Genomic DNA, 25,157 nt, shown 5'->3' with positions numbered 1-25,157 from the left:
GTCGTCTGCTTCACCATGGCCACCCGAAGGGTTGTCTCCTCCCTGGCCCCCCGATGGACTTTCTGCTCCACCCTGGCCGCCTGAAGGGTTGTCTCCGCCGTGGCCGCCCGATGGACTATCTGCTCCACCCTGGCCGCCGGCTAAACCATCACCCCCTGTTTCTGTTCCCTTCCATGGACCTGGCCCCCCATCCCTCCCCCTGATCCTCCACCAGTCCACCTCCCGCCCTGGACTCTTGTTTTGTGTTTTGGGTTTTGTTGTCTTGGAGTGTCTGGTAGCCACTCCGTAGAGGGGGGGTTATGTCACGGTGTGGGTTTTGTGTCTTGTTCCTTGTTCTTGTCTGTCATGTAATTCCCTGCTTGTCATGTGATCCTGCCATGTGTCTTGTCCCATGTTCAACTGTTCCCCGTTATGTTGATTAGTCTTCCCAGGTGTTTCAGTTTAACCACACCCCCTTGTTATCTTGTTTAGCTTGTTTTCCCTGTGTATATAACCCTGTCTGTTTTAGTATGTGTTACGGAGTCCTTGTTATTGTTACACCACTTCTTTGCTCTGTTTTTGCCTGTTTATTGTTTTGTGTTTTTGGATTGCCTCATTTGGATTTTGACCCTTGCCTGGACTAGTTGTGAGTACGGATTTTCCCTAATAAACATACTGCGATTGGATCCCCTGTTTCCTGTGTGTGGGTACGTGACAGAGTGGGTCTTCCTGTTGAATATAGGGTCATATAAATGAGTGTCTCGTCCCGTCATTATAAAGTTTTCTTTTCACTCAGCGTCTGTGAAGTGAAGCAGGACAACATCCAACCAGTCCTTGTTTCAGATTCTCATCCAGAGACGATTGGTTTTAGGTGCAGGGAGAGCCGTAAAAAACAGAGAAGTGACATTGTATGGGGATGGGAGAAACCCACCCAAATTAGCTTCGGTTAAACAGGCGAATAATAATTTTGGTAAATGTGTAAGCTAGATTTATCCCTATTTTTTCACATCTTCATGGACACCACAATGATTTCCCTCATGTGGAATATTTTTCCTTGTAATTATGTATGGTTTGCAAAAATGGCAACTGCTGCGTCTGTGTGTAGATGAGAGAAGCAAAGTGTATGCGCGTTGTGCACACGCTGCATTATGGCCAAGCATGTGCCCTTAAAATAGCATCTGAACGCGCCACTGAAAACGCGCCACTGACTTTAGACTAGGTTTTTCTCGGTCTGTGGCAGAATTGTTTTCTGGAACTGCAAAATAGCACCAGGGAACGTTTGCGCCGGAACACACCTCCTCTTTTTGCTGAACCACCCCCGGGAGCGCAAGTTCATTCACTAATTTACTGATGTGCGTCTGTCGAGGGAAAAGTCCGCTGTGCGTCGGGTGCAAAATAGGAATGATACATGCATCGGTGTACAAAGTCAATTGCGCTGGGTGCAAGATAGGGCCCTATAACTTTCAACACACTCAAATGCAGTTTAGTATGATGTAGACCAAGTGAAACAGCGCTGCGTTACCTCACAATTTTTAATTTGTTACATAAACTGAGCATTTGCGGGTAGTTCGGTAGAATGCAATGTCCTCATTCCTTTATATCCACGGGACTTGCGTGTGGCGCTGATATCTGTCTCTCATTAGCAATTGCAACATGTTAAAAAACATGAATGTAATCACTCAGCCATTATTTCCCATAAACATTATTAGATCCATTGGCATGACGACAAATTCCATGATTCCGCTTATTCACTGCGTCATCAACATACGCCTTTGTTATTGTAAGAGGTTAGCGACCCCAGCGGAGAAATAAATAACATATTGCAGCTTTAATTCAGGTATTAGTACATGTTTATTCATGTACTGTTATTGTAAAGTGTTACCAATATTTTTAACGTGCTAACATTGACAGCACTAAGATGCATCTCAACTGCGGAGTAGTAATATTGTGAGATGTAAGATCACCACCAGAAATAAAGAAATCCCATAGGCCTTATACGGTATTTGATCTTTCTTTACAAATGTATTTTTCTTTCAGGTCCTTTGTTCCTGCAGCTTTTGCGATCAGATTTTAAGCAGAAATACGCTTCTGTATTTGACGACGACACTGTGGCTGATTACATATACCATGTGAATGCACAAACGGCCAGGTAAACTGTGAACCCAGGCAGAATACAAGCTATTTTCTGACCTAACAGACAGAGGTTAAAATAAAAAAAAACTTTTACAAATTTGTCTTGTGATTGGGCAGTGGTGAGACAGCATTTAAAAACATGACAATCCCATATGGATGGCCTCAGCACCCCATGATGGACCGCGTGGAGATGATCAGTCCCTCTCTTCCCATGACTTTCATCTACGGATCACGTTCCAGCATTGATGGCCAATCAGGAAAAGCCATTCAAGAAATGAGACCTGACTCGCACACAACAATCATAGTGAGTTTTATTCCATTGATCGTTTCCCCTCAAAAACTCGAAATAGTAACAGTTTTCTTTTTAATTCCTTCAAGGTCATCCAGGGTGCAGGTCACTACGTATTTGCAGACCAATCAGAAGACTTCAACCAGGCTGTGCTTAAGATATGCAATAATGAATAAATAAAGGAGAGAAAATATGAGTCAGGTGTGAGTTAGAGGAGGATCAGATGAAGGTGATAAGGGAGAGATAGATGCCTGAAAGGTACTATTTAAGAGGAAAAGGAGGCAGAAAATATGAAGGAAAGGAAGGAGGAAAAATTGCATGATCATTTATGGCTTTCTACAAATGTGCATTTAAAAATTAATATGTATACATGAATAAATTTGTGCTTATGAACTATATTTAAAATGCATCTGCTATATGAAAGTGTGATGGATTTTTAAATTAATCATAACTAACATTTGTTTTTCTTGCAGGAACAACATTCATATGCTTTTAAATGTTTCCCCCTTTGGTCGAAAACTTTGGTTGTGTGAGTGTAAAAATAACAAATATGGGAAATGAAACTAGACAGATGTCTAAACTTGAAACCTTGTGATTATGAAGTAACAAGAGGGCTTGTCTATGAAGAACCAATCAAATTGTAGGGAAATTATGTAATGTTTCATATAATTTTTGCCATTTTCCTATTCTATTAAAACTGTTGTATTTGTGTTTACTGGTGGGATTTTCGGGAAATTCTCCCGGCCGTGATTAAAACATTTAAAGGACATTTGCTGAAGTCTGTTTGTTTATTGCTGCGCAGCAAATTCAGATAGGGGAGCAAGCTAGTTAGGAGAACAAGTTAGGGTAAGGAACTCAAAGCCAGTTGTCGACTGTAGACACAAGAGCTAGAGTATAAAGATTTTTGGGTGTCAATTGTAGACGCCCCAGATATATTTATTAAGTGTCGACTGTAGAAGCTTGGGTGTCGACTGGAGATGCCCCAGGTAAATTTAGACGCAGGTAATTAGGTTCCCGATACGTAGTTAGGTTTAGGGGAAAATCTACCACAAAAGCAACAAAAAAGTGTTTTTTATTTTATTTTATTTTATTTGTGGAAATCTCCAGTACTTCTAATTAATTAATTATTCAAGCACAAGCATGCACATTGTAAAAAATAAATAAATAGCGGCAGAAATGATCCACACCTCTTGAACGCCGCTGGGTGGGAGTAAGCACCACGTAGTGGCTTTGATATGATTCACTTGAAACGGGCCTCGCAACAGGGGCCACCAGGGGTCGTTTTACATGCCCTAAACTACTAATTAAATATATCCAGAACAAATGATTATACCATTAAATAGTCAGCTCAAAAGGCCTACCTGGTTTCACGCAAGCCACCCTAATTAAAGGACGCAGATGGAAGCTAGTGTATCAAAAATATACATTTATTTCACAATAGTTCAATGTAATACCCCATGAAACTTCCCTCAATCAAAACACCAAATGTTTAAGAGCATGTACCGAGTTTCCCTCCCGAGACGTGTCAGAATTTATTCACACCACATGTCACTCTTAATAAATAAAGTTTGAGAAGAATACCACAGGTAAAATAACCACAGTTAAATCCAGTACACGTGATACACAGCATACACTTAGGGCTTGATCTTGTATAGTACCCCAATCTCATCCAGGCATTGTACTACTTCGTATACAATAGGCTCCCATTGGTCTTGGATTTTATGACGACCAGGAGGATTACTTCGCCTGTACACAAATGAACCAATAAGCAAAATTGGCCGAGGTACAGAATGATGTTGCGCTCGAGAAGCGGCTACAGCTTCCAATTGAGTTTGTGCCTTAAGATAGGTTGATGTTAATTGCCTCTGATGTTCTCGAAAACAATCTTCTGCTGTCCCACCCAATGTCACATCCTCGGTTAGTCCCAGAAGTGAATCTATAGGAAGAAGAGGCTTTCTCCCAAACATCAACTCATAAGGAGAAAATCCTGTAGAGTTATGCACTGAGGTGTCAAATGTTGAGGCAATCTCTTTTTCTGTTCTGGGGGTAGAGTGCGCAACAAATCGTGCAATGTCCGGTTGAACCGTTCACATTGCCCATTACCTTCTGGGTGGTGGTAAGGGCTAGTATGTGACTTCTCGATTCCATACAACTGACAAAGGTGTTTTTGTAACTCTCCCTCAAAATTTCGTCCTTGGTTTGAATGGATCCATTTTGGAACACCATAGGTGTAAAACCATCATTCCGTAGTACGTTCCACCCCTTGATGACCATGATGGTCATGGAGATTAGTAAGTACTTCACTTCTCAGCCTCTGTGGTAACAGCAGCTGCAACACTTCCTCTCTACCCCCAGGGACATGACTCCGATGATACAAGACTCCCTGCTGTTCTTGACTTCTACTCCATTGGCGAACCATTTCCAAAACTGCTGGAGATTCCTTTGTCCACTCCAGAGCTGTGGGAACCCCGCCCCATTTCCAATACACCAAGAAAGCCCTTATCACTAGATCTTCTGTCTGCAACACTTGTAGGTCAGCTTTACATCTCGCTGGGGCTGCCTCAGTAATTGATGTAAAAGCAGACAACTGCTAATGGTGTCTAGTGCAAGCCCATTCCACATCTTCGGGAACCGTAATGCCAGGGGCAACCTCTCCCAAAGAACTTGGCAGAGGGGATGGAGGCAAGCGAGAGAGTGTATCTGGATTCTTATTAGATGTCCCAGGTCCCATTAGGGTGAAATCAAAAAGTGCCAGCTGTGATGCCCAGCATTGATCTACGACACCCATTTTGGTAGTGCGGAGATAACCAAGTGGGTTGTTGTCTGTGAATACTATAAATTAAGAGCCAAGAAGATAATCTCTAAATTTTTCTGTTACCGCCCATTTACGTGCAAGCAGTTCTAATTTCATAGCTGAATAATTTGTCATATTCCTCTCTGTAGGTCTGAGCCCACGGCTTGCATATGCGAGTGGCCGACGTTGCCCTCCTTCCTGCTCCTGGGACAGGACTGCACCCAACCCCAGATTGCTATTGCATCCACCTCAAGGAAAAACGGACTAGCAAAATCTGCATACCCCAATACTGGGGCCCCAATCAGCTTCTCCTTAAGAGCATGGAATGCCTGTTCGCAACTCCAAACCCAGTGATCACCCCAGGAGCTATTTGATCTTGGCCTAGCTCTTTTACTGGAAGGCTGTAACTTTGCTACTAATTTGTGCAAATTTGCAATTTGCAAATAGTTTGCAAAATCTTCCACAAATCTCCTGTATCAAGAGGCAAAACCCAGGAAGGACCGCAGTTCTATAACAGTAGATGGAGTCTGGAGATGGAGTGCTGATCTTTTCGGGATCATAGACAACCCCAGATGCTGAGATGACATGCCCAAGGTACTTTACCTCTGGCTGGAAGAAGTGACATTTTCTGAGCTTAAGTTTCAGGCCATTCTGTTGCAACCGGTGTAACACACAAATTTAATTGATGTCAACAAATAAAAAAACAGATATAATACAGATGAGCAAATGCTAAAGCTTGGGTTGATGAATATTCGATCGCTTACTCCAAAAGCACTCATTGTTAATGATATGATTTCAGATAATAACCTAGATGTGCTGTGTTTGACAGAAACCTGGCTAAAACCAAATGATTACATTACTTTAAATGAGTCCACCCCGCAAGATTACTGTTATAAACATGAAGCTCGTCTGAAACGCAAAGGGGGAGGTGTTCCTGTAATTTATAGTAATATTTTCAAAACCACTAAGAAATCTAGTTTTAAATATACTTCTTTTGAAGTGTTGGTGCTTAATGTAAAAATATATAATGCAAACGATAAATCACGTTTGAGATTTGTGCTGGCTACTGTATACAGGCTAGGGATGGCCCGATACCGATACTGGCATCGGGGATCGGGCCGATACTGTCCTCATATACTCGTACTCGTACTCATAAAAATTCGCCGATACCACGCACCGATACCACGTACATATTGCGAGCACATCCCTTTAAACAGACATCAGTGGAAAGTTTGTTCAGTCGGATGTCAATGGCAAAGAAAATAAAACGAGGCATGTAGATTATTATTAACGTTAACTGACGAGAGAGAGAGAGCGAGAGAGAGAGAGAGAGCGAGAGAGAGCGAGAGAGAGAGCGAGCGCACTTCTGTTGCTCTTGATTGCTGATCGTTCACTCAGCACATGTTATTTGGATGAAAACTAAATCGTATATGCAAGTAAAGTAAAACATGAACTGTTACCTGATTTAAGTATAATGAGTGGTTCCCTACAATATTTCAGGACGTGTGCAGGTCAAGAAGTTCCATGAATGCAAACATCCAAAGCGCGCGCCCCGCAAACCAGCGTCTCAGCGCGCGAATACTGAATTAAATTGTCTTCCACGTCTTGCGCTTGTACGGACGAATTCACACAAAATTATGTAAAAACGCCAACAAAGTCGGTTATATCTCAAATGAACGTAGCCATGTTCAAATGCGGTCCGTGCGTTCGGTCTGATAGTTTGATAAACCTGCTTCTGTGTTTTAATGTTAATCAAACAAAGGACAAATAAATACTCACTGCTCTTGACTAAATACGCTACCCTTTTCAACTTTACAAAAATATCTATCTATATATTATTTATACAGTAATGAATATGCTTTTTTCACATTTGATTACTTTATTCAAATTTCTGTACCTGCTGGATCTACCTGAAAAACTCTAAAAACACTGTTTATTTCATTTGTAGCCTTTCTTTGCTCTATTGTATTTATTTGTCCTATTTGTAATTCGATTGTTTGTTCTTATTTTGTTACTGACTGCTTACTTGTTTTAAATTCACATTAATTAGGCTGGTAGTTTTTGTTGTAGTATCAAAATTGGATTAAATAATTGGGATCAGTTATGGTATCGGTATCGGCGAGTATCAAAAATTAAAGTATCAGTATCGGACTCGTTCTGAAAAAAAGTGGTATCGGGACATCCCTAATACAGGCCACCATAAAGATTTTATTAAAGAATTTGCGGACTTTCTATCAGAATTAATATTGACTGCAAATAAAGTACTAATTGTTGGTGATTTTAATATACACATAGATAATGAAAAAGATGCATTGGGATTGGCATTTAAAGACATTGTAAACTCAATTGGAGTTAGACAATACGTGTCAGGACCTACTCATTATCGTAATCATACTCTAGATCTAATATTAGCACATGGAATAGATGTTGATGCCGTTGAAATTCTGCAGCAGAGCGATGACATCTCAGATCATTATCTAGTCTCATGTAAATTACATTTAGCCAAGGCTGCAAAGCCGACTCCGTGTTATAAATATGTTAGACCTATCACTTCTGCCACTAAAGATTGCTTTATCAATAATCTTCCTAATCAGTTTCATCATCTCAGCATCCCAGATAGCTTAGAAGAACTCGATATTGCAACAGAAACTTTTAACTCTCTCTTTTCCAGCACTTTAGACACAGTTGCTCCGTTACGCTTAAAGACGATTAAAGGAATTAGTCCAACGCAGTGGTAAAACGAGCACACTCAGGCCCTTAAGAGAGCAGCTAGATAAATGGAGTGCAACTGAAAGTAAATGAAGAGATGTCTTATCGATCACAAGTTCAGTATGGTGTACCACAAGGCTCAGTACTAGGACCGTTGCTGTTCACTCTGTACATGCTACCCTTATGAGATATCATTAGGAAACATGGAATTAGCTTCCACTGTTATGCTGACGATACTCAGCTGTATATTTCTTCAAAACCTAATGAAACTTACCAATTCACAAAATTAACGGAATGCATAGCTGATATAAAAAAATTGGATGACTAGTAATTTCCTACTTCTAAATTCTGAAAAAACAGAGATTCTAATTATTGGACAAAAATCTTCCTCACGTAATAACCTAGAATACTGTCTAACACTTGATGGCTGCTCTGTTAAGTCTTCGTTGTCGGTTAGGAACCTGGGTGTACTCTTTGATACCAATCTTTCATTTGAAAGTCACGTGTCTAGTATCTGTAAAACTGCATTTTTCCATCTTAAAAATATATCTAAATTACGCCATATGCTCTCATTGACAAATGCGGAACAATTAGTTCATGCGTTCATGACATCAAGGCTAGATTATTGTAATGCTCTACTGGGTGGTTGCCCTGCACGCTTAATAAACAAACTACAGCTAGTTCAAAACGCAGCAGCTCGAGTTCTTACCAGAACCAGGAAGTATGACCATATTAGCCTGGTTCTGTCAACACTGCACTGGCTCCCTATTAAACATCGCATAAATTTTAAAATATTACTTACAAAGCACTAAATGGTTTAGCTCTGCAGTACTTGAGTGAGCTCTTAACGCATTATAGTCCTTCACGTCTATTGCGATCTCAAAATTCCGGCCAGTTGATAATACCTAGAATATCAAAATCGACCGCTGGCGGTAGATCCTTTTCCTATTTAGCACCAAAACTTTGGAACAGTCTTCCTACCATTGTCCGGGATGCAGACACACTCTGTCAGTTCAAAGCTAGATTAAAGACACATCCCTCCCCTGTGAGCGGCTCCTGACGCGAGGAGGCAAACGACGCCGGGGTCTTCCTCGAGGTCTTGGGGCAGGTTTGTCCGGGTGGTCTCTGTGGAAATCAGTAGTGAGTGAAGGGTCTAGAACATCATCAGCATTGATCCAGGACCTCTCCTCTGGACCGTATCCCTCCCAGTCCACGAGGTACTGGAGGAACCTGCCCCGACGACGAGAGTCCAGGATTTCACGGACCCGGTAAGCTTCCTGGCCGTCGATGATGATGGGAGGAGCTCTCTGGTCACCAGCCTCATCTAGGACCTCCTCTCCTCTCGGACCACCAGCGGGCTTGAGCAAGGAGACATGAAAAGTGGGTGAGATACGGTAATGGGCAGGTAAGGCTAATCTAAATGAAACTGGAGTGATTTGTCTAATGATTTTGAAAGGACCCACGTACCTGGGACTGAGCTTCTTGCAGGGTAACCGGAGCCGTATGTCACGGGTGGACAATGGACAATCAAACCCATTGCCCTGGTTGGTAGTTGGGATTGGTTCGCCGATGACGATTGGCCTGTTCTCTGGTGCGATGAACTGCTCTTTGTAGATGGACATGAGCATTGTTCCACATCTCCTCACTGCGTTGTAACCATGAGTTAATCGCAGGTAAGTCCGAGGGTTCTCCAGACCACGGAAACAATGGGGGTTGGAAGCCTAGGATGCATTGGAAGGGAGTGAGACCTGTAGATGGCTTGCGGAGTGAATTTTGAGCATACTCGGCCCATAGCAGATAGCGACTCCAGTCGGACTGATTCTTCTGGCAATATGAGCGAAGGAAGCGGGTGAGTTCTTGATTTAATCTTTCCACTTGACCGTTGGCTTGAGGATGGTATCCGGAGGTTAGGCTGACATTAATGTTCAGTAGCTGACAGAAAGCGGACCAGACTCGGGAGGTGAACTGCGGACCCCGATCAGAGACTACATCCTCCGGTAGACCATAGAATCTAAATACATTATTGCAGAGAACTTCAGCAGTTTCCAGGGCAGTGGGGAGTTTGGGAAGAGGTATCAGCCTGCAGGCTTTAGAGAAACGATCAATTACCGTGAGAATGGTAGTGTGGCCCTGAGAGGGTGGTAGGTTAGTCACAAAGTCAATGGCGATGTGTGACCATGGTCTTTGTGGGATGGGTAATGGATGAAGAAGGCCGGCAGGTAATTGACGCGGAGATTTGGAGGTATTGCAGATGGTGCAATTCTGAATGAACGTGATGGTGTCAGTTCGTATAGAAGACCACCAGAACTTATTGTTGAGGAGTTGTATTGTAGCCATTATACCTGGATGACCGGAACTAGGGTTATTGTGTACCATTTGCATTACTCTCTGTCTTAGGGCCTGTGGAACGTACGTGAGGTTGGGTGGGGTTTCAGCCGGTGGTGGCTCGATGACCTGGGCTTCTGCGATTTCAGTTAGTATGTCCCACTGCACAGGTGCGAGAATGATAGTGGATGGAATGATGGGTTCTTGATCTGGGGATAGGAGGTCCGACTCATGAAGTCGAGAGAGAGCATCCGCCTTGGTATTTTGAGAGCCTGGACGATAAGTAACTCTGAAATCGAATCTGGTGAAAAAGAGTGACCATCTGGCTTGTCGATGGTTGAGTCGTTTGGCTGATTTTAGATACTCTAGGTCAGGGATGGGCAACTTCGGTCCTGGAGGGCCACTGTCCTACAGAGTTTAGCTCCAACCCTGAAAAAATCACCTGCCTGTAATTTTCTAGTAATCCTGAGGACCTTGATTAGCTTGTTCAGGTGTGTTTGATTAGGGTTGAAGCTAAATTCTGTAGGACAGTGGCCCTCCAGGACCGAAGTTGCCCATCCCTGCTCTAGGTTACGATGATCAGTGAGAACAGTGAACGGATGTTTAGCCCCCTCCAGCCAGTGACGCCACTCCTCGAATGCTGCCTGCATTGCGAGACGTTCGCGGTTGCCAACGTCATAATTCTGCTCGGTAGAGTTCAATTTACGGGAGAAGAATGCACAGGGGAAAAGTTTGGGAGGTTCACCCTGGCGTTGTGAAAGCACTGCCCCAATGCCTGTGCTGGAAGCATCTACTTCCACTATGAATTCACGTTCGGGATCGGGATGGTGCAGGATGGGAGCGGTCGTGAATTTCTCTCTTAGAGAACGGAACGCTGCAATAGCTGCTGAAGACCAGGTTAGACGTTGGGTTCCCTTTTTGATCATGGATGTCATAGGGGCAGCGATACTGCTGAAGTTACGGATGAACCGGCGATAGAAATTGGCAAATCCTAAGAAGCGTTGTAGTTCCTTGAGAGTGGTAGGTTGGGACCAGTGAACTACCGCCTGTACCTTCCTCTCATCCATGGCGACCCCTCCAGAGCTAATCACATACCCGAGAAAGGAGATGGTCTCTTGGTGAAACTCGCACTTCTCTGCCTTGGCGTACAGTTGGTGTTGAATGAGACGTTTCAGGACTGCTCTGACGTGTTTAACATGCTCCTCATAAGTTTCGGAGTAAATCAGGATGTCATCAATGTAAACAATTACCCTTTGGTTCAGCATGTCTCTGAAAACGGAAAACCTGAAACACGGAAGGACTATTGGACAGACCGAACGGCATAACAAGATATTCGTAGTGCCCCGTCGTGGTGGAGAATGCTGTCTTCCACTCGTCCCCTTCACGAATGCGAATGAGATTATAGGCACAACGAAGGTCCAGTTTGGTGAAATATCTTGCTTGTCTGAGTTGTTCGAGAGCAGCAGGGACGAGTGGTAGAGGATAACGGAACTTGGTTGTGATGTCGTTGAGAGATCGATAGTCGATACAGGGACGAAGACCTCCATCTTTCTTCTTGACGAAGAAGAAGCCTGCTGATGCGGGTGACGTGGAGGGACGGATGAAACCTTTGGTGAGTTCCTCCTGAATGTAGGATCTTATAGCCTCTGCTTCGGGTTGTGACAGCGGAAAAACTCTGCCCTTGGGAGGTTGTGATCCTGGGAGGAGATCTATGGCACAGTCACTGGCTCGGTGAGGAGGTAAGTGTGATGCTTTCACCTTGCTGAATGCCTCGGCTAGATCCTGATAGACACTGGGAAGTGGATCTGTTAAAGCAGTCTCGCTCCTCTTCTTGACAGGCATGTTGTAAAGACAGTTGTGAAGACAGAAGTCTGACCATTGAGTGATTTGTTTCTTAGCCCATGAGATAGAGGGGTTGTGCAGCTCCAGCCATGGAAGACCGAGGATGATGGGATTTTGTGGTGATTGAAAGACAAACAGACGGATGGTTTCAGTGTGGAGGACACTGGTGCTCAACTGCAGATCTTCAGTGGTGAATTTGATACAACCGGAGCCCAGAGGTCGGCCATCTAGCGCTGCGACTGCCAAGTGAGAGTCATAGGGAACAAGGGGAATATTATTATTTTTCGCAAAAGACATATCAATGAAGTTTCCTGCAGCCCCCGAGTCAATCAATGCTACTGTCTCAACGACCCTCCCATTTAACTCCAGAGTGACTGCAATCTCTCAACTAGTAGTGGATTTGGGAATTGAACTCACCACAGTGGGATTGCGAGGTGGACGAGTGGGACAGGTTGCTCTTAGATGTCCCGGTAATCCGCAGTACAAACATAAGCTCTGTCGAATGCGTCTCTCTCTCTCCTCCTCGCTGATGCGTGTTAAGCCAATTTGCATGGGTTCTACATCTGAGTTAACTGTTGAAAGTGTCATGGGAGAAGTGGGCAGACGGTTGGTGCGACGAGATCGAAAGAGATTGTCGATCTTGATGGATAGCTCGATGAATTGCTCCAGTGATTTTCCCTCGTCGCGACAGGCAAGTTCAGACTGCAACTCCATAGACAAGCCTTTACGGTAGTGGAGCTTGAGAGGATCGTCTGGCCACCCCGTCTGAGCTGCGAGAGTGCGAAATGATAGAGCATAATCCGCCGCCGAACCCCTTCCTTGCCGGGGAGATAGCAATTGCTCACCCACTTCCTTTCCTCCAACAGAGTGCTCAAACACCTCTTTGACACCTCTTTGAATAAATGCTCTAAATGAAGGGAAGGTTGGTCTATCCTCACTCCATACTGCAGTAGCCCAATCCAACGCTCTCCTCGTGAGAAGCGAACACATGAATGCGATGCGGTTCTTATCTGCAGGGTACAACATGGGTTGTTGATTGACAAACATAGAACATTGAAGTAAGAATCCCTTACATCTGTCTGGAGATCCATCAAATTTCTCTGGGAAGGCGAGACGAGGGCTGGAGGTGTTGGGAATAGCATGTGCCTGAGGTGGAGTTGGGGGTGAAGCAGGATCGCTGGGTACTTGGAGACGAAGTGTTTGTAATGCCTTTACCAGTTCTTCAGTAATCGAGGTCAATCAGTTGAGCTGCTGCTGGTGTGTGGCCAGGACCAATGCTTGAGCAGTGACCTTGGTGGTGAAGTGGTAGAATGCTGCTGGATCGAGATCTGGCGAAGTCTTCTGTAACGAGGAGTCAGTGTCGTGACTCGTGAGGATCCATATGCAGCTTTATTAAAACAGAATGCAAGTCAAACAGGAAGAGCTTCAAACACAATGTAGATAAGGCAGAATCAAAGTCAGAGTTCAGGCTGAAGATCAGGGCAGGCGGCAAACACACAGGATAATCAAATGACAGGGCAGATGGAATCAGAATAGGCAGGCGGCAAAGAATCAGAGTCCAGTAACCAGTAGTGATGTTACATATGACACTGAAGCTTCGATGCGCGTATCACACAAGCAAAACAATTTCTAGTGAAGCCCCGTATCGGGGTGTGTATTGGTTTACTAGAGTCACGTGATCGATGACAAACGAAGCCTCACTTTCTCTCCAGTCACGTGCGCGTTTCACTTTGGGTGTCAGAAGGCTCGAACTCCAGATCGTATTTAATGAGTCTGTCTGTTGCCTCAGTCTGGTTGATGGGTTTGTGAGGAGAGTGCTGTACTTTGAAAGTTAATCAATATATTACATTTAAATAAGCAAAATTTATTTTTCGCTACTTGGGCTATTATTTTTTGTTGTTGTGTCCTTTTGTTTTTGTAAAATCTTTGCACTTTTTGGTGATTTTAGGTAATTTGGTGTTGGTATTTGGGTTTAGGGTGGGATTAGGGGAGAGGGGTGTTGGTGTTTGGTGAATGGTTTGTATTTAGAGCAATGGCAACAGCCAAAAATAATAAAAATAATAAAACACTTTATCAACTTTCTGTCATTCCTACAGTTGATTAAGTACTATCAGTAACAAGTGTCATAAACACATTTAATAACAGATGATCCTATAAGACAATGTCCTTATTCATTGTGTGTGTGTGGAGAGAGAGAGAGAGAGAGAGAGAGAGGCCTACATTAGATCTTATTGAATCATATAAGCTCATTTTATATTTTAATTGTCACACTTTAATGGGTAAAATAATTTATTTAATGAACAAATCAAACACAAACATGTAAGGCTTTTATTTGTACACATAACATTGAAACTATGGAGTGTGTTGTGGTTGCTTCATCTGCCAGAGCTTCTAACACAGGCTTCTGGCTGCTTTATTTTAAATAAGCACCAGATGGCACTGTTCTCGACACTCTCGAAGCTTTGAATCTTTTCCCAGAACAGTTAGGGGAAAGCTTTAGTGATTCATGAGGCTTCATTTCCCCATCCATAGTAACCAGTCCAGGTCATACACGGGAAATCATACACGGAATAAACGCTCAGAAATGTTTGCATGGCAAGACAAGACTTCGCAATGAGGAAGCTGGGAGAACAGTTTAAATAGTTCAGAGTCAATGGAAAACACCTGTGAGTGAAATCAGCCACAGGTACGGGGTATATGGGAAATGAAGTCCAAAGAGTTAGTACTCAGGTGATGGTGACCTCTGGTGGTGTGTGGAGGGAGCCACAGAGGCTGAATTCGTGACAACCACATATCGCGCTATTGAGCCACTCAAAATTACCGCATGGGAAAATCCTTCACCGCGACAGCCCTACCCATCACGCTGGCGTCATTGAATTTTTTTTTCTGTGCTTCAATATAAGATTGAGGGTAACCAAATGTTTCAAGCAAAATAGCCAGGATTCGATCAGGGGCATTTCTATCTGCAGTGGGACGAAATCAGATCTCTGACTTAGCCTCCCCATCAGGATGGTAATACAGAAACAGTGCCTGCTCAGTAGAGGTCATATATTTAGAATTTAAACATCTATGGGCTTCTTCTACCCACTCAAACCTTGGGCATTTGGGTTTACTAAACTTTCTTGCTGACTGCTGGTTACCCCTCCCTGTCCTGATACGAATTCGTATGATTTGTCTAAACCCTAGTGATGGGTAGGTTTAGGGGTGGGGTCAGGGGTAGGTCATTCGTGCGGATTAATATGAATTGGTCAACTCGTAAAGTATGTACGATTTAACAAAAATCATACAAATTCGTACGAGTGAGGTAGTATGAATTCGTACGAATTAGCCACCTCGTACTTTAGGTAAGAATCGTTAGCTTAATTACCTAACTGTTGTTGTTTTTAAATCACTGTCATTGCAGTAGTTATTTTATATATACAGGGGTTGTGGAAGAATGTAAAAATAAACCTAAAAAAGCTGAAGACCGAAGAGAGAGATTTAGGACTGGCGGAGGACCTGCAAATAAAGACGCTGACCAGTTGGATGAGTTACTGACAGGAATAATGGAGAGCCAGCAACATTTGGAGAACAAACCAGATGATGATCATCTAGATAGTTCAGATGATGTATCACACACACCTACGTTAACTATAATACATTTCACTTTGCCTTTTCTTTCTTTCTCTCTCAAACTTTAATTTGCTTCTGTGTCATCAAACACCTTAGCATTAATCTGCATTTATTTGACCATATATATATGAACTTGTCTTGTTTCAAGGATAAAGTCATATGGACAGAACTGAACATCCTCAGAAGCAATGGCGGCAATGTCTGCCAGTACTGATCACCCTAGCAAAAGACTCACTGTCAATGAAAGGCTGGCTATTGAATTCCATGAACATATGTTGAAGTATCTTAAAGGCGTCATCGAATGCATTGAATGCCCATTTTGCACAAGTTGGTATGATTGTTTAGGGTCTTCATGTAAAGGATGCGAGGGAAGGCTGCAAGGAAAGAAAATGAGGACGGAGGAATCGAATGAAAGCTTTTTTATACATTGGAATACTTGATCACTCGAGCGTCACTTCATAGCATCATCAGCTTTGCTCAAAGTATCTGCCCTTATGTTGTATTAGTTTGGTTATTTAATAAATTCATAACAAATAATAATAAAGCAAGGTACCCTGTTGAAATATGTGAGATGTGTGGTTTATATAAACTGCAAAGGTAAAGTATAAATTCAAATTATCGTGACCAATGTGAAGGGGGAGGATAATGTATATGTGCGTCATGTTTAGTCAATAAAGCTCTTCCGCAAAGGATACACCTGTGGTCGATCGGTTTCCGGGTCATAGGATGGAGGACAGAGGAGCGAGGAGGGATATTGAGAAGCACCCCGTGACAATCTGCCTTGGTGGACAGTATAAAAATGGCTGAGGGCGGAAATATGTTAATACGGGAAAGTCCATCAGTGGTTGTGCAAACGGCTTGATTATTGAGAGTGTTAAGGCTTTTTGAGGATTAAAAGAAAGGATTGGATTTTTTTCATTGTATGGTGGTTGTGTCCACAAACTGCAAAGACATATTTATATGCAAACCAATGACTCCTTTAAGAAGGAGCATGAAATAAAGATAAGAGACCCCTAGTATGCTTATGAGCCTGGTTGTAGTGAAGTCAAGTCACCTTTATTTATATAGCGCTTTTTACAGTACAGATTGTATCAAAGCAGCTTCACAGTGATAACATGAAAATAATACAACAAAGTTTATTTCTAGAAGAAAATTGCGTCATTGTCCACCTGAAGTAATGCAGATAAATAATATTTTTGAATATTAAATGTACCCAACTAAGCAAGCCAAAAGCCAAGGCAACAGTGGTAAGGAACCAAAATTCCATCAGGTGACAGAATGGAGAAAAAAACCTTGGGAGAAACCAGGCTCAGTCGGGGGCCAGTTCTCCTCTGGCCAACGAGCGAACAGTGTATGATTATGATTTAGGCAGCATTACAGGTCAGAAGTCAGATTGGATCAAAACATTCACAATATTTATCCAGTTCCATCTGGTTGGAGGTCGGAGTCATCACGCCGGTATGGAGATGGGTTTGTTGAGGTGTCCATGAGGCCTTCACAGGGCTGATGAGGCTGGCACTTCAGGGATGCGTTGTGGTTGTGTCCAGGCGCAGGTTCACCGTCTGATCTGGATACGGCCCGGATCTGGCTGACTTCAGTAAACCTCGGAATAAATGGAAAGACTAACATTAGCGTAGATGCCATTCTTCTTATGATGTAACGAGTACATTGGGTGTTATAGGAAGTGTCCCCGGTTCCAGCTGACCTAATCTATGCTGCCTAATAATCATTTAACTGATTTGAATAATAGAAATGTATAATGTTCTATGTGAATGCCAGGTAAAAGAGATGCGTTTTTAGTCTAGATTTAAACTGACAGAGTGTGTCTGCTTCCCGGACAATGTTAGGGAAACTGTTCCAAAGTTTAGGTGCTAAATAGGAAAATGATCTACCGCCAGCAGCTGATTTTGATATTCTAGGTATTATCAACTGGCCAGAATTTTGAGATTGCAATAGACGTTAAGGACTATAATGCGTTAAGAGCTCGCTCAAGTACTGGGGAGCTAAACCATTTAGTACTTTGTAAGTAATCAGCAATATTTTAAAATGTATACAATGTTTAATAGGGAGCCAATGCAGTGTTGACAGAACGGGGCTAATATGGTCATACTTCCTGGTTCTAGTGAGAACTCAAGCTGCTGCGTTTTGGACCAACTGGACTTTGTTTATTAAGCGTGCAGGGAAACCACCCAGTAGAGCATTACAATAATCTAGCCCTGAGGTCATGAATGCATGAACTGACTGTTCCGCATTTTCATTGAAAGCATATGTTGAAATTTAGAAATATTTTTAAGATGGAAGAATGCGGTTTTACAGATGCTAGAAACGTGACTTTGAAATGAAAGATTGGTATCAAAGAGCACACCCAGGTTTCCTAACCAACGACAAGGACTTAACAGAGCAGCCATCAATTGTTATACAGTATTCTAGGTTATTAATTGAGGAAGTTTTTTGTCCAATAATTAGAATCTCTGTTTTTTCAGAGTTAAGTAGTAGGAAATTACTAGTCATCCAAATTACTAGTCATTCAAATTTTTATATCAGCTATGCATTCCGTTAATTTGTGAATTGGTGTGTTTCGTCGGGGTGCAAAGAAATTTAGAGCTGAGTATCATCAGCATAACAGTGAAAACTAATGCCATGCTTCCCAATGATATATCCCAAGGGTAGCAAGTACAGAGTGAACAGCAACGGTACTACTGAGCCTTGTGGTACTCCATACTGAACTTTTGATCGATATGACATCTTTGTTTACTGCTACAAACTGATAACGGTCAGATAAGTATGATTTGAACCATGCTAGTGCAATTCCACTTGTCACAGGCCGGGGTGGCCTTCCCTCCCCTTCTGAACGTACCACCTCGAGGAGTTACCCAGAGACACAACAGACCAGACAAGATAATTATCAAAAACTTGTATTTTATTTAGTTAAAATAAGTCCAATCTCAAGCTAAAATCCACCGACTGATCCACCTCTCTCTTCCACCAGGTTGCGTGGGAAGTTCGCACAACGGTTCCTCTCAGCCAGACATAAGTAATGGAGCAGACACTGGTAAGGATTCACACAACAGCTCCTCTTCGGCCAGAGGTAAGTAATGAAGCAGACACAGGTAAGGATTCGCACAGCGGTTCCTCTTCAGCCAGACATAAGTAATGGAGCAAGCACTGGTAAGGATTCACACAGCAACTCCTCTTCGGCCGGAGGCAAGTAATGGCACAGGCACTGGCAGGGGTTCACACAGCAGTTCCTCTTCGGCCGGAGGTAAGTAATGAAGCAAGCACTGGTAAGGATTCGCGCAGCGGTTCCTCTTCAGTCAGACGTAAGTAATGGAGCAGGCACTGGTAAGGATTCACACAGCAACTCCTCTTCAGCCGGAGGTAGGGGTTACGGCAGGCACTGATAGGAAATTGACAACAAAGGAAGGGGTTACTCTTCTCACAGGACAACATCAACCATTTGAGTGTCACCTCTCTTTGGGATAGGGGGGAGGTTCGGGCAGGGAATCATCCGACGCAATACAATAGTCCGTCGTAGATGGCAATCGGGGAGCTCTCTCGTTCCCTCCACGAGACACACCCGCTAGCTGGGGGCCACTCCCCTTCCACAGGCCGACGGCAGTTGAGATACAGCGACGGACAGTAATTTCCCCACGGAACGGTGATGGCCGCCTCCACTGACAGAGGACAATTTCTCTACGTTCACAGAACAACCGTGGTGAGTACAGGATTTGACAATCAACAACTGGATCTTCTTACCACAGAGCAGTGATGGCAGCATTCGATGGCAGAGGGCCGTTTCTCTATGTTCACAGAACCACAGTGGGGAGTACAGGTTTCAACAGTCAGCAGCTGGGCCTTCTTTCCACAGGACAGTAGTAACAGCATTCAATGGCAGAGGACAGTTTCTCTATGTTCACAGAACAATCCTGGTGAGTAGAAGATTTAACAATCAACAACTGGATCTTCTTACCACAGAGCAGTGATGGCAGCATTCAATGGCAGAGGGCAGTTTCTCTATGTTCACAGAACCACAGAGATGAGTACAGGTTTCAACAGTCAACAGCTGGGCCTTCTTTCCACAGGACAGTAGTAACAGCATTCAATGGCAGAGGGCAATTTCTCTATGTTCACAGAACCACAGAGGTGAGTACAGGTTTCAACAGTCAGCAGCTGGGCCTTCTTTCCACAGGACAGTAGTAACAGCATTCAATGGCAGAGGACAGTTTCTCTATGTTCACAGAACAATCATGAGGAGTAGAAGATTTAACAATCAACAACTGGATCTTCTTACCACAGAGCAGTGATGGCAGCATTCAATGGCAGAGGGCAGTTTCTCTATGTTCACAGAACCACAGAGGTGAGTACAGGTTTCAACAGTCAACAGCTGGGCCTTCTTTCCACAGGACCGTAGTAGCAGCATTCAATGGCAGAGGGCAGTTTCTCTATATTCACAGAACAGCAGTGGTGAGTACAGGATTCAACAGTCAACAACTGGGTCTTCTTACCACAGAACAGCGATGCATAGATCTCTCATAAATCCTCTTCCACTCAGACAGGATAGAGCTGCATTCCTGCACAGCATATGCTCAACACACAGCAGTTTAATTCATTTCAGTTTGACCTTCGAAACCCACGAGTAGTCAACTGGGGAACGGGCAGACATAAAACTACAGTTTCCACACCAGTGCACAATTCAGTCACTTCAAATGATCACACGTGTTCACTTCACATTAGGCACTGCAACTCACATCAACTCACAGTGAATAAGGTCTCTTCTCGTGGTCCCAGCCGACTCTCTCCGCTCAACTGACAAACTGTACATCCAAGCTGCGTAGGTGGTTGACTATGGAAACACAACTGACATTGACAAGCTTCAGAACAGAACTCACTGAACGCCGGGGCGGTTTCACCAAATCATGGCAGGTAGCAGGCACTACAGGCATTAACTTCCTAATAGGACTGGCAGATAACACTTATCTGTTCGATGAAATAACACAGTTCAATCATACCGCTGCTCTCCAGCTCTTCCTTCTTTACATGCAGTCTTTCCCGTCCTTTAACGATCTGCCCTCTCGTGTACTGCTCGACGTGATCACAACCACAACAACCACAACAACCACAACAACAACAACCACAACAACAACCACAACAACAACCACAACAACAACCACAACAACAACAACAACAACAACAACAACAACAACAACAACAACAACAACAACAACAACAACAACAACAACAACAACAACAACAACAACAACAACAACTTTCCTCCAGTCTGCATCCACCCAAAAGATTTCGCTCCAAAGTTTCTTCCCCCAAAACTTCTCCCCTGCTGCACATCAACCGGATCCTTTTATAATCCCCCTCACAAATCCATATCCCTCGTGGCTCAATCTCTGCTCATCGCCCAGCTGCCACTCATTCCCTCATTAGTAAGCTCCGTCAGACTGTTTACACGGAAAGACCCGGAACCGTTCTGGTGTTACATCAAACTCGCTCCCCCCCGGAAACAAGAATAGAGAGGGACAGTTCCGCTTATTCGTCACCCTGTGACACACTAATGCCAACATAACTTTCGAGTCTATTCAAAAGAATGTTGTGGTCGATGCTATCAAATGCAGCACTAAGATCCAGTAACACTGAGATACAACCACGGTCAGATGCTAAGAGCAAATCATTTGTAACTCTAATGAGAGCGTTCTCAGTACTATGGTATGGTCTAAATCCTGACTGGAAATCCTCGCAGATACCATTTTTTTCTAAAAAGGAACATAGTTGTGAGGATACTGCCTTTTCTAGTAATTTTGACAGAAAAAGGTTTAACAACAGCCAGCTTAAAAGTTTTCAGTACATATGCTATTGACAAAGATGAATTAATGATATTAAGAAGAGGATCTATGACCTCTGGAAGCATCTCTTTCATTAGCTTAGTCGGTAGGTCTAACATACATGTTGTCGATTTAGATGATTTTACGAGTTTAGCGAATTCTTCCTCTTCTATAGCAATGAATGAATCGAATTTTTCCTTAGGGAGACTACAATTAGGCCGGGAGCCAGGTCCACTCCTCAGGATGTTTTTTGCTACCTTTTTTTCACTATTATTTCCCATTATCTTATACCTTGGGCCATCACAAGTTGATAATGACCACCCCCAACTCGGCCCCGTTTGGTCTCAGGGGCCAAAAAACACCCTTTTTGGGGAAAAGCTTTTGGCGGAATGATGTAATTGTGAATATAAAGGTACTGCAGCTACATAAATGGCCATATAACCCTAAAATTTTGCATGGTGTATCCTGACACATAGGGGAAACTAGCAGAAAAAAGATTCTGGGCATTGCTGCCTTTTTTCTGTCAAATATCACCCTCAACATACCCCAAAAGACTAAAAAATGGCTGTCCGCCTGACAAATTGTCATCAAAAGTGATCATTTTCAAGCATTTTACTATATATATCACTGCCTCAAATGTACATGAAAAACTTCCCAAGTTTATAAGCTTAAATTTAAGTCCAAGATGACCTTTCTATCTAGAGGATTATAGCTGGTATAACCAAAGTTCTCCACTGTACCTCAAATCGGAGAAAACAGAAATTTCAAGCATTACCATTCCATATTGGATTAAGCATATTTTTTACATATGAACAATGTCTTAAACAAGAGTTGAGACTTGACTTATGAGCTATACTATATGAAATGAATTGCATGAAAAGTGAGCAATGTTATGCCCCTAGGTCAGGGCTATTCAATTAGCTTCATTCAAGGGCCGGATTATTAAATCGAAATGTTGAGGAGGGCCGGTGGGTTTAGCTTATTTATTGAAACATTATTTATGACTTATTGAAACATAACAGTATCAATAAATAAGCTAAAGTAAACCTAAAAAAAGTATTGTATTTACTTGGAAATGTGGTACCCAACAGTATGCAGATTTATGAGTATTTAATAAATAACTTATTTACAGCTATGTACAAAAATATGAATTATACAAGATCATAGCTATTGGTAAGAATTATTTTATTTATAATTATTATAGGCTTAAATGAAAATATTCTAACAGTGAGACTTGATAACCACAGGTAAAACCATACATGGTTACTCACTCACTACCACTGTATAACAAAATCCCTAAACACAGGTAAAAACTATACACAAAATGAATTGTATATTCCTCTACCAACCAATTAATCTACTGCAATATAGGCCTAAATGACTATAAGTTAGTATTCAGTATAAATATTCCACATTTCTGAAACATAGGACGTGCGTACGCACAGAAATATTCGGATTTATAAAACTGTGCGCACGCACATTCTACGCAGTTTTCCCTTAATAAATCACAATCAATTCTAAATGTAGCGCAGCTTTTGCGGCTTCATGTCACGCCCATAGTTGCCCATAAATAGTCCGTGAAACGCCCACAAGTTAATATTCATCGATTGCGAAATCATGGCAAACACAGAGGAAAACCAAGAAACGTAACTTCACTCACGCGCAAACGTGAAGCGCATGATCAGCCATTGTGCATCATTACGCATTGTGATGGCATCATGGCATTTTATTACCATCCATTTGATTGCATCTGACAAGCTACAGATGTGTTATGAGGATGAATTGCATAACATGCTAATATTATTGCAGAACATATTTATATCTTTTTGCAAATATGTGTTAATTTGCATTTCTGTTGTAATCTTTGTTTGATTTTGTTTGTTTTACACTGCAGGTCGATCAAACGGGTGTTCGTGTAGGCTGTTAATTGTAAGACTTGCTTTGTGAAGTCTTCATGTTATTTATGAGAGGCAGTATTGCCATTTCTTTTACACAACGGTCTACATTTTCACACACTTTCACGTGTTTCTTCCATCTGCCGATGGTGTCGCCATTTCTCATTTCACCCGTTTTTGTGCGTACGCCTGGGTCAGAGTTTGCGTGAAGGACCGCACATTTTCCCGTCAAGTTTGCTTTTTATTAATACCAATTATTGCGTAGAGAGCAGCGTACGCCTTCTTTTGTGCGTACGCAACGTTTATAAATGAGGCCCCAGAACCGGGAGTAAATGCAACTCCTTTAAGCTTGCGTTCCGTTATCTACTGGGCGGTGCTGCGTAGTTCAAAGTAAACTAAACTGCGAGTTGAACTAAAACTAAACTGAAAACAGCGCTATTTGTTCTATATTTGTTGTTACTGACTGAGAAACAGCTTCAGATGATTCAGTGACAGAGCGGTCCGAACGAATCTGAATCGTTTCAGACCATAATGCAAGCGCATTTAGCCAATTCATGGAAAGGAAATAATTGAACCAAAGATCGAACAAAAGATTCGCACCATTCACAAATGATTGGTATCGCTGGTTCAGTCGACAGAAATATGGGACACACATAATAACTGCTGAAATATTCGGACTGAAAACGTTTCTCAGGTTAGTCGGAGCGTTCATGGTATGCACAGTGCGTATAGACGTACAGCTGCACGCGCCACTACGGCCACTCGCATATCTAACCAAATGTAGCCACACCGCCAGGAAAAGAGGCGGAGGGAGGCTGGAGTGCCTTTGGGACAGATAGAGATGATTGGCGGGCCGTATGTGGCCCACAGGCTGCCAATTGAATAGCCCTGCCCTAGGTGGACTGGGGTCAGGGTGCAACATAGGGTACATTCACACAAAATCAATTAGCCAAATGTGAGATTTATTAAAGTCCACAAAGTCCTCACAACACAAGGAATAAAGATGACCCTAGTGTGCTGTCTGTTATCAAAAAGCCAACCTTCAATAGAGTAAACGTTAGTAACCTTCTGTACAGGTAAACATTGTTTACAGCCAAATGGTGAAACGTCTCGGTTACATATGGTAACCCTCGTTCCCTGAGGGAGGGAACGGAGACGTACGTCGTGACCGGCTGATAGGAATCTCGCTAGAGAGGCCAATCTACTTTGAGTAAAACTAAAATGAGCCAATACACATTGGCATGCAGTCATTTGCATCAACTGTTAAGCCTCGCAGCGCAGCTATATGAGCAGCAGTTGCGAGGTGAGCTCCTTTTTTGCTGAGGAGCCAAGCCTGGTAAGCTGGCCGCCCCCGTGGGCAGCAGCAGATGTGATGATGGGATGTACGTCTCCGTTCCCTCCCTCAGGGAACGAGGGTTACCATATGTAACCAAGACGTTCCTTTATCGGTCGGTCACTCTCGACGTATGTCTTGAACGACTGATAGGAATCCCTACCAAAGCGCCACAGCTGCTGCACCCCATCCAGCGCCCGGTGTAAGCCTGTACCCCTTCTTGCCTGGACGGACGATAGGAAAGGGCTTACACAGAGCGTATCCATCACTGTTGTTCCATGATAACCCATACAGTGAGATTATTGGATAACACTGGGAAAGCGTGCCCATTCTATGGAAGGGGAACGCTGCGGAAGTCACTTTCTTCAAGGGAGTTATGTGGAAAAATACATATGGACTAGTCCGAAGGTTGTAC

The 25,157-nt window shown here is 43.0% G+C and overlaps 1 protein-coding gene and 1 long non-coding RNA gene across 2 annotated transcripts in view; one reads left to right on the top strand and one right to left on the bottom strand.

Moving 5' to 3' along the window:
• Window positions 1-3,173, top strand: part of abhd5b (abhydrolase domain containing 5, lysophosphatidic acid acyltransferase b) — a 70,877-nt gene extending 67,704 nt beyond the window's left edge. The window contains exons 5-7 of the mRNA XM_084131918.1: window positions 2,017-2,128; window positions 2,230-2,416; window positions 2,491-3,173. Of these exons, the coding sequence (XP_083988044.1) occupies window positions 2,017-2,128; window positions 2,230-2,416; window positions 2,491-2,577 (386 nt within the window). The 3' untranslated portion in view covers window positions 2,578-3,173. The remainder of the gene's footprint in view (window positions 1-2,016; window positions 2,129-2,229; window positions 2,417-2,490) is intronic.
• Window positions 3,174-18,585: 15,412 nt separating this feature from the next.
• On the bottom strand, window positions 18,586-21,176 carry LOC311094221. Its single transcript, XR_014608607.1, has 3 exons — window positions 19,654-21,176; window positions 19,440-19,609; window positions 18,586-19,080 (listed from the first exon to the last, which is right to left on the bottom strand). It is a non-coding gene; the product is annotated as an uncharacterized lncRNA (long non-coding RNA).
• Between the last annotated feature and the right edge of the window lie 3,981 nt (window positions 21,177-25,157).

This window comes from Abramis brama (genome assembly GCF_963993115.1).
Source record: "Abramis brama genome assembly, chromosome: 12".
Taxonomy (NCBI): domain Eukaryota; kingdom Metazoa; phylum Chordata; class Actinopteri; order Cypriniformes; family Leuciscidae; genus Abramis; species Abramis brama.
The sequence above is the reverse complement of the archived record's forward strand: the minus strand, read 5'-3'. Positions and strand labels throughout refer to the sequence as shown.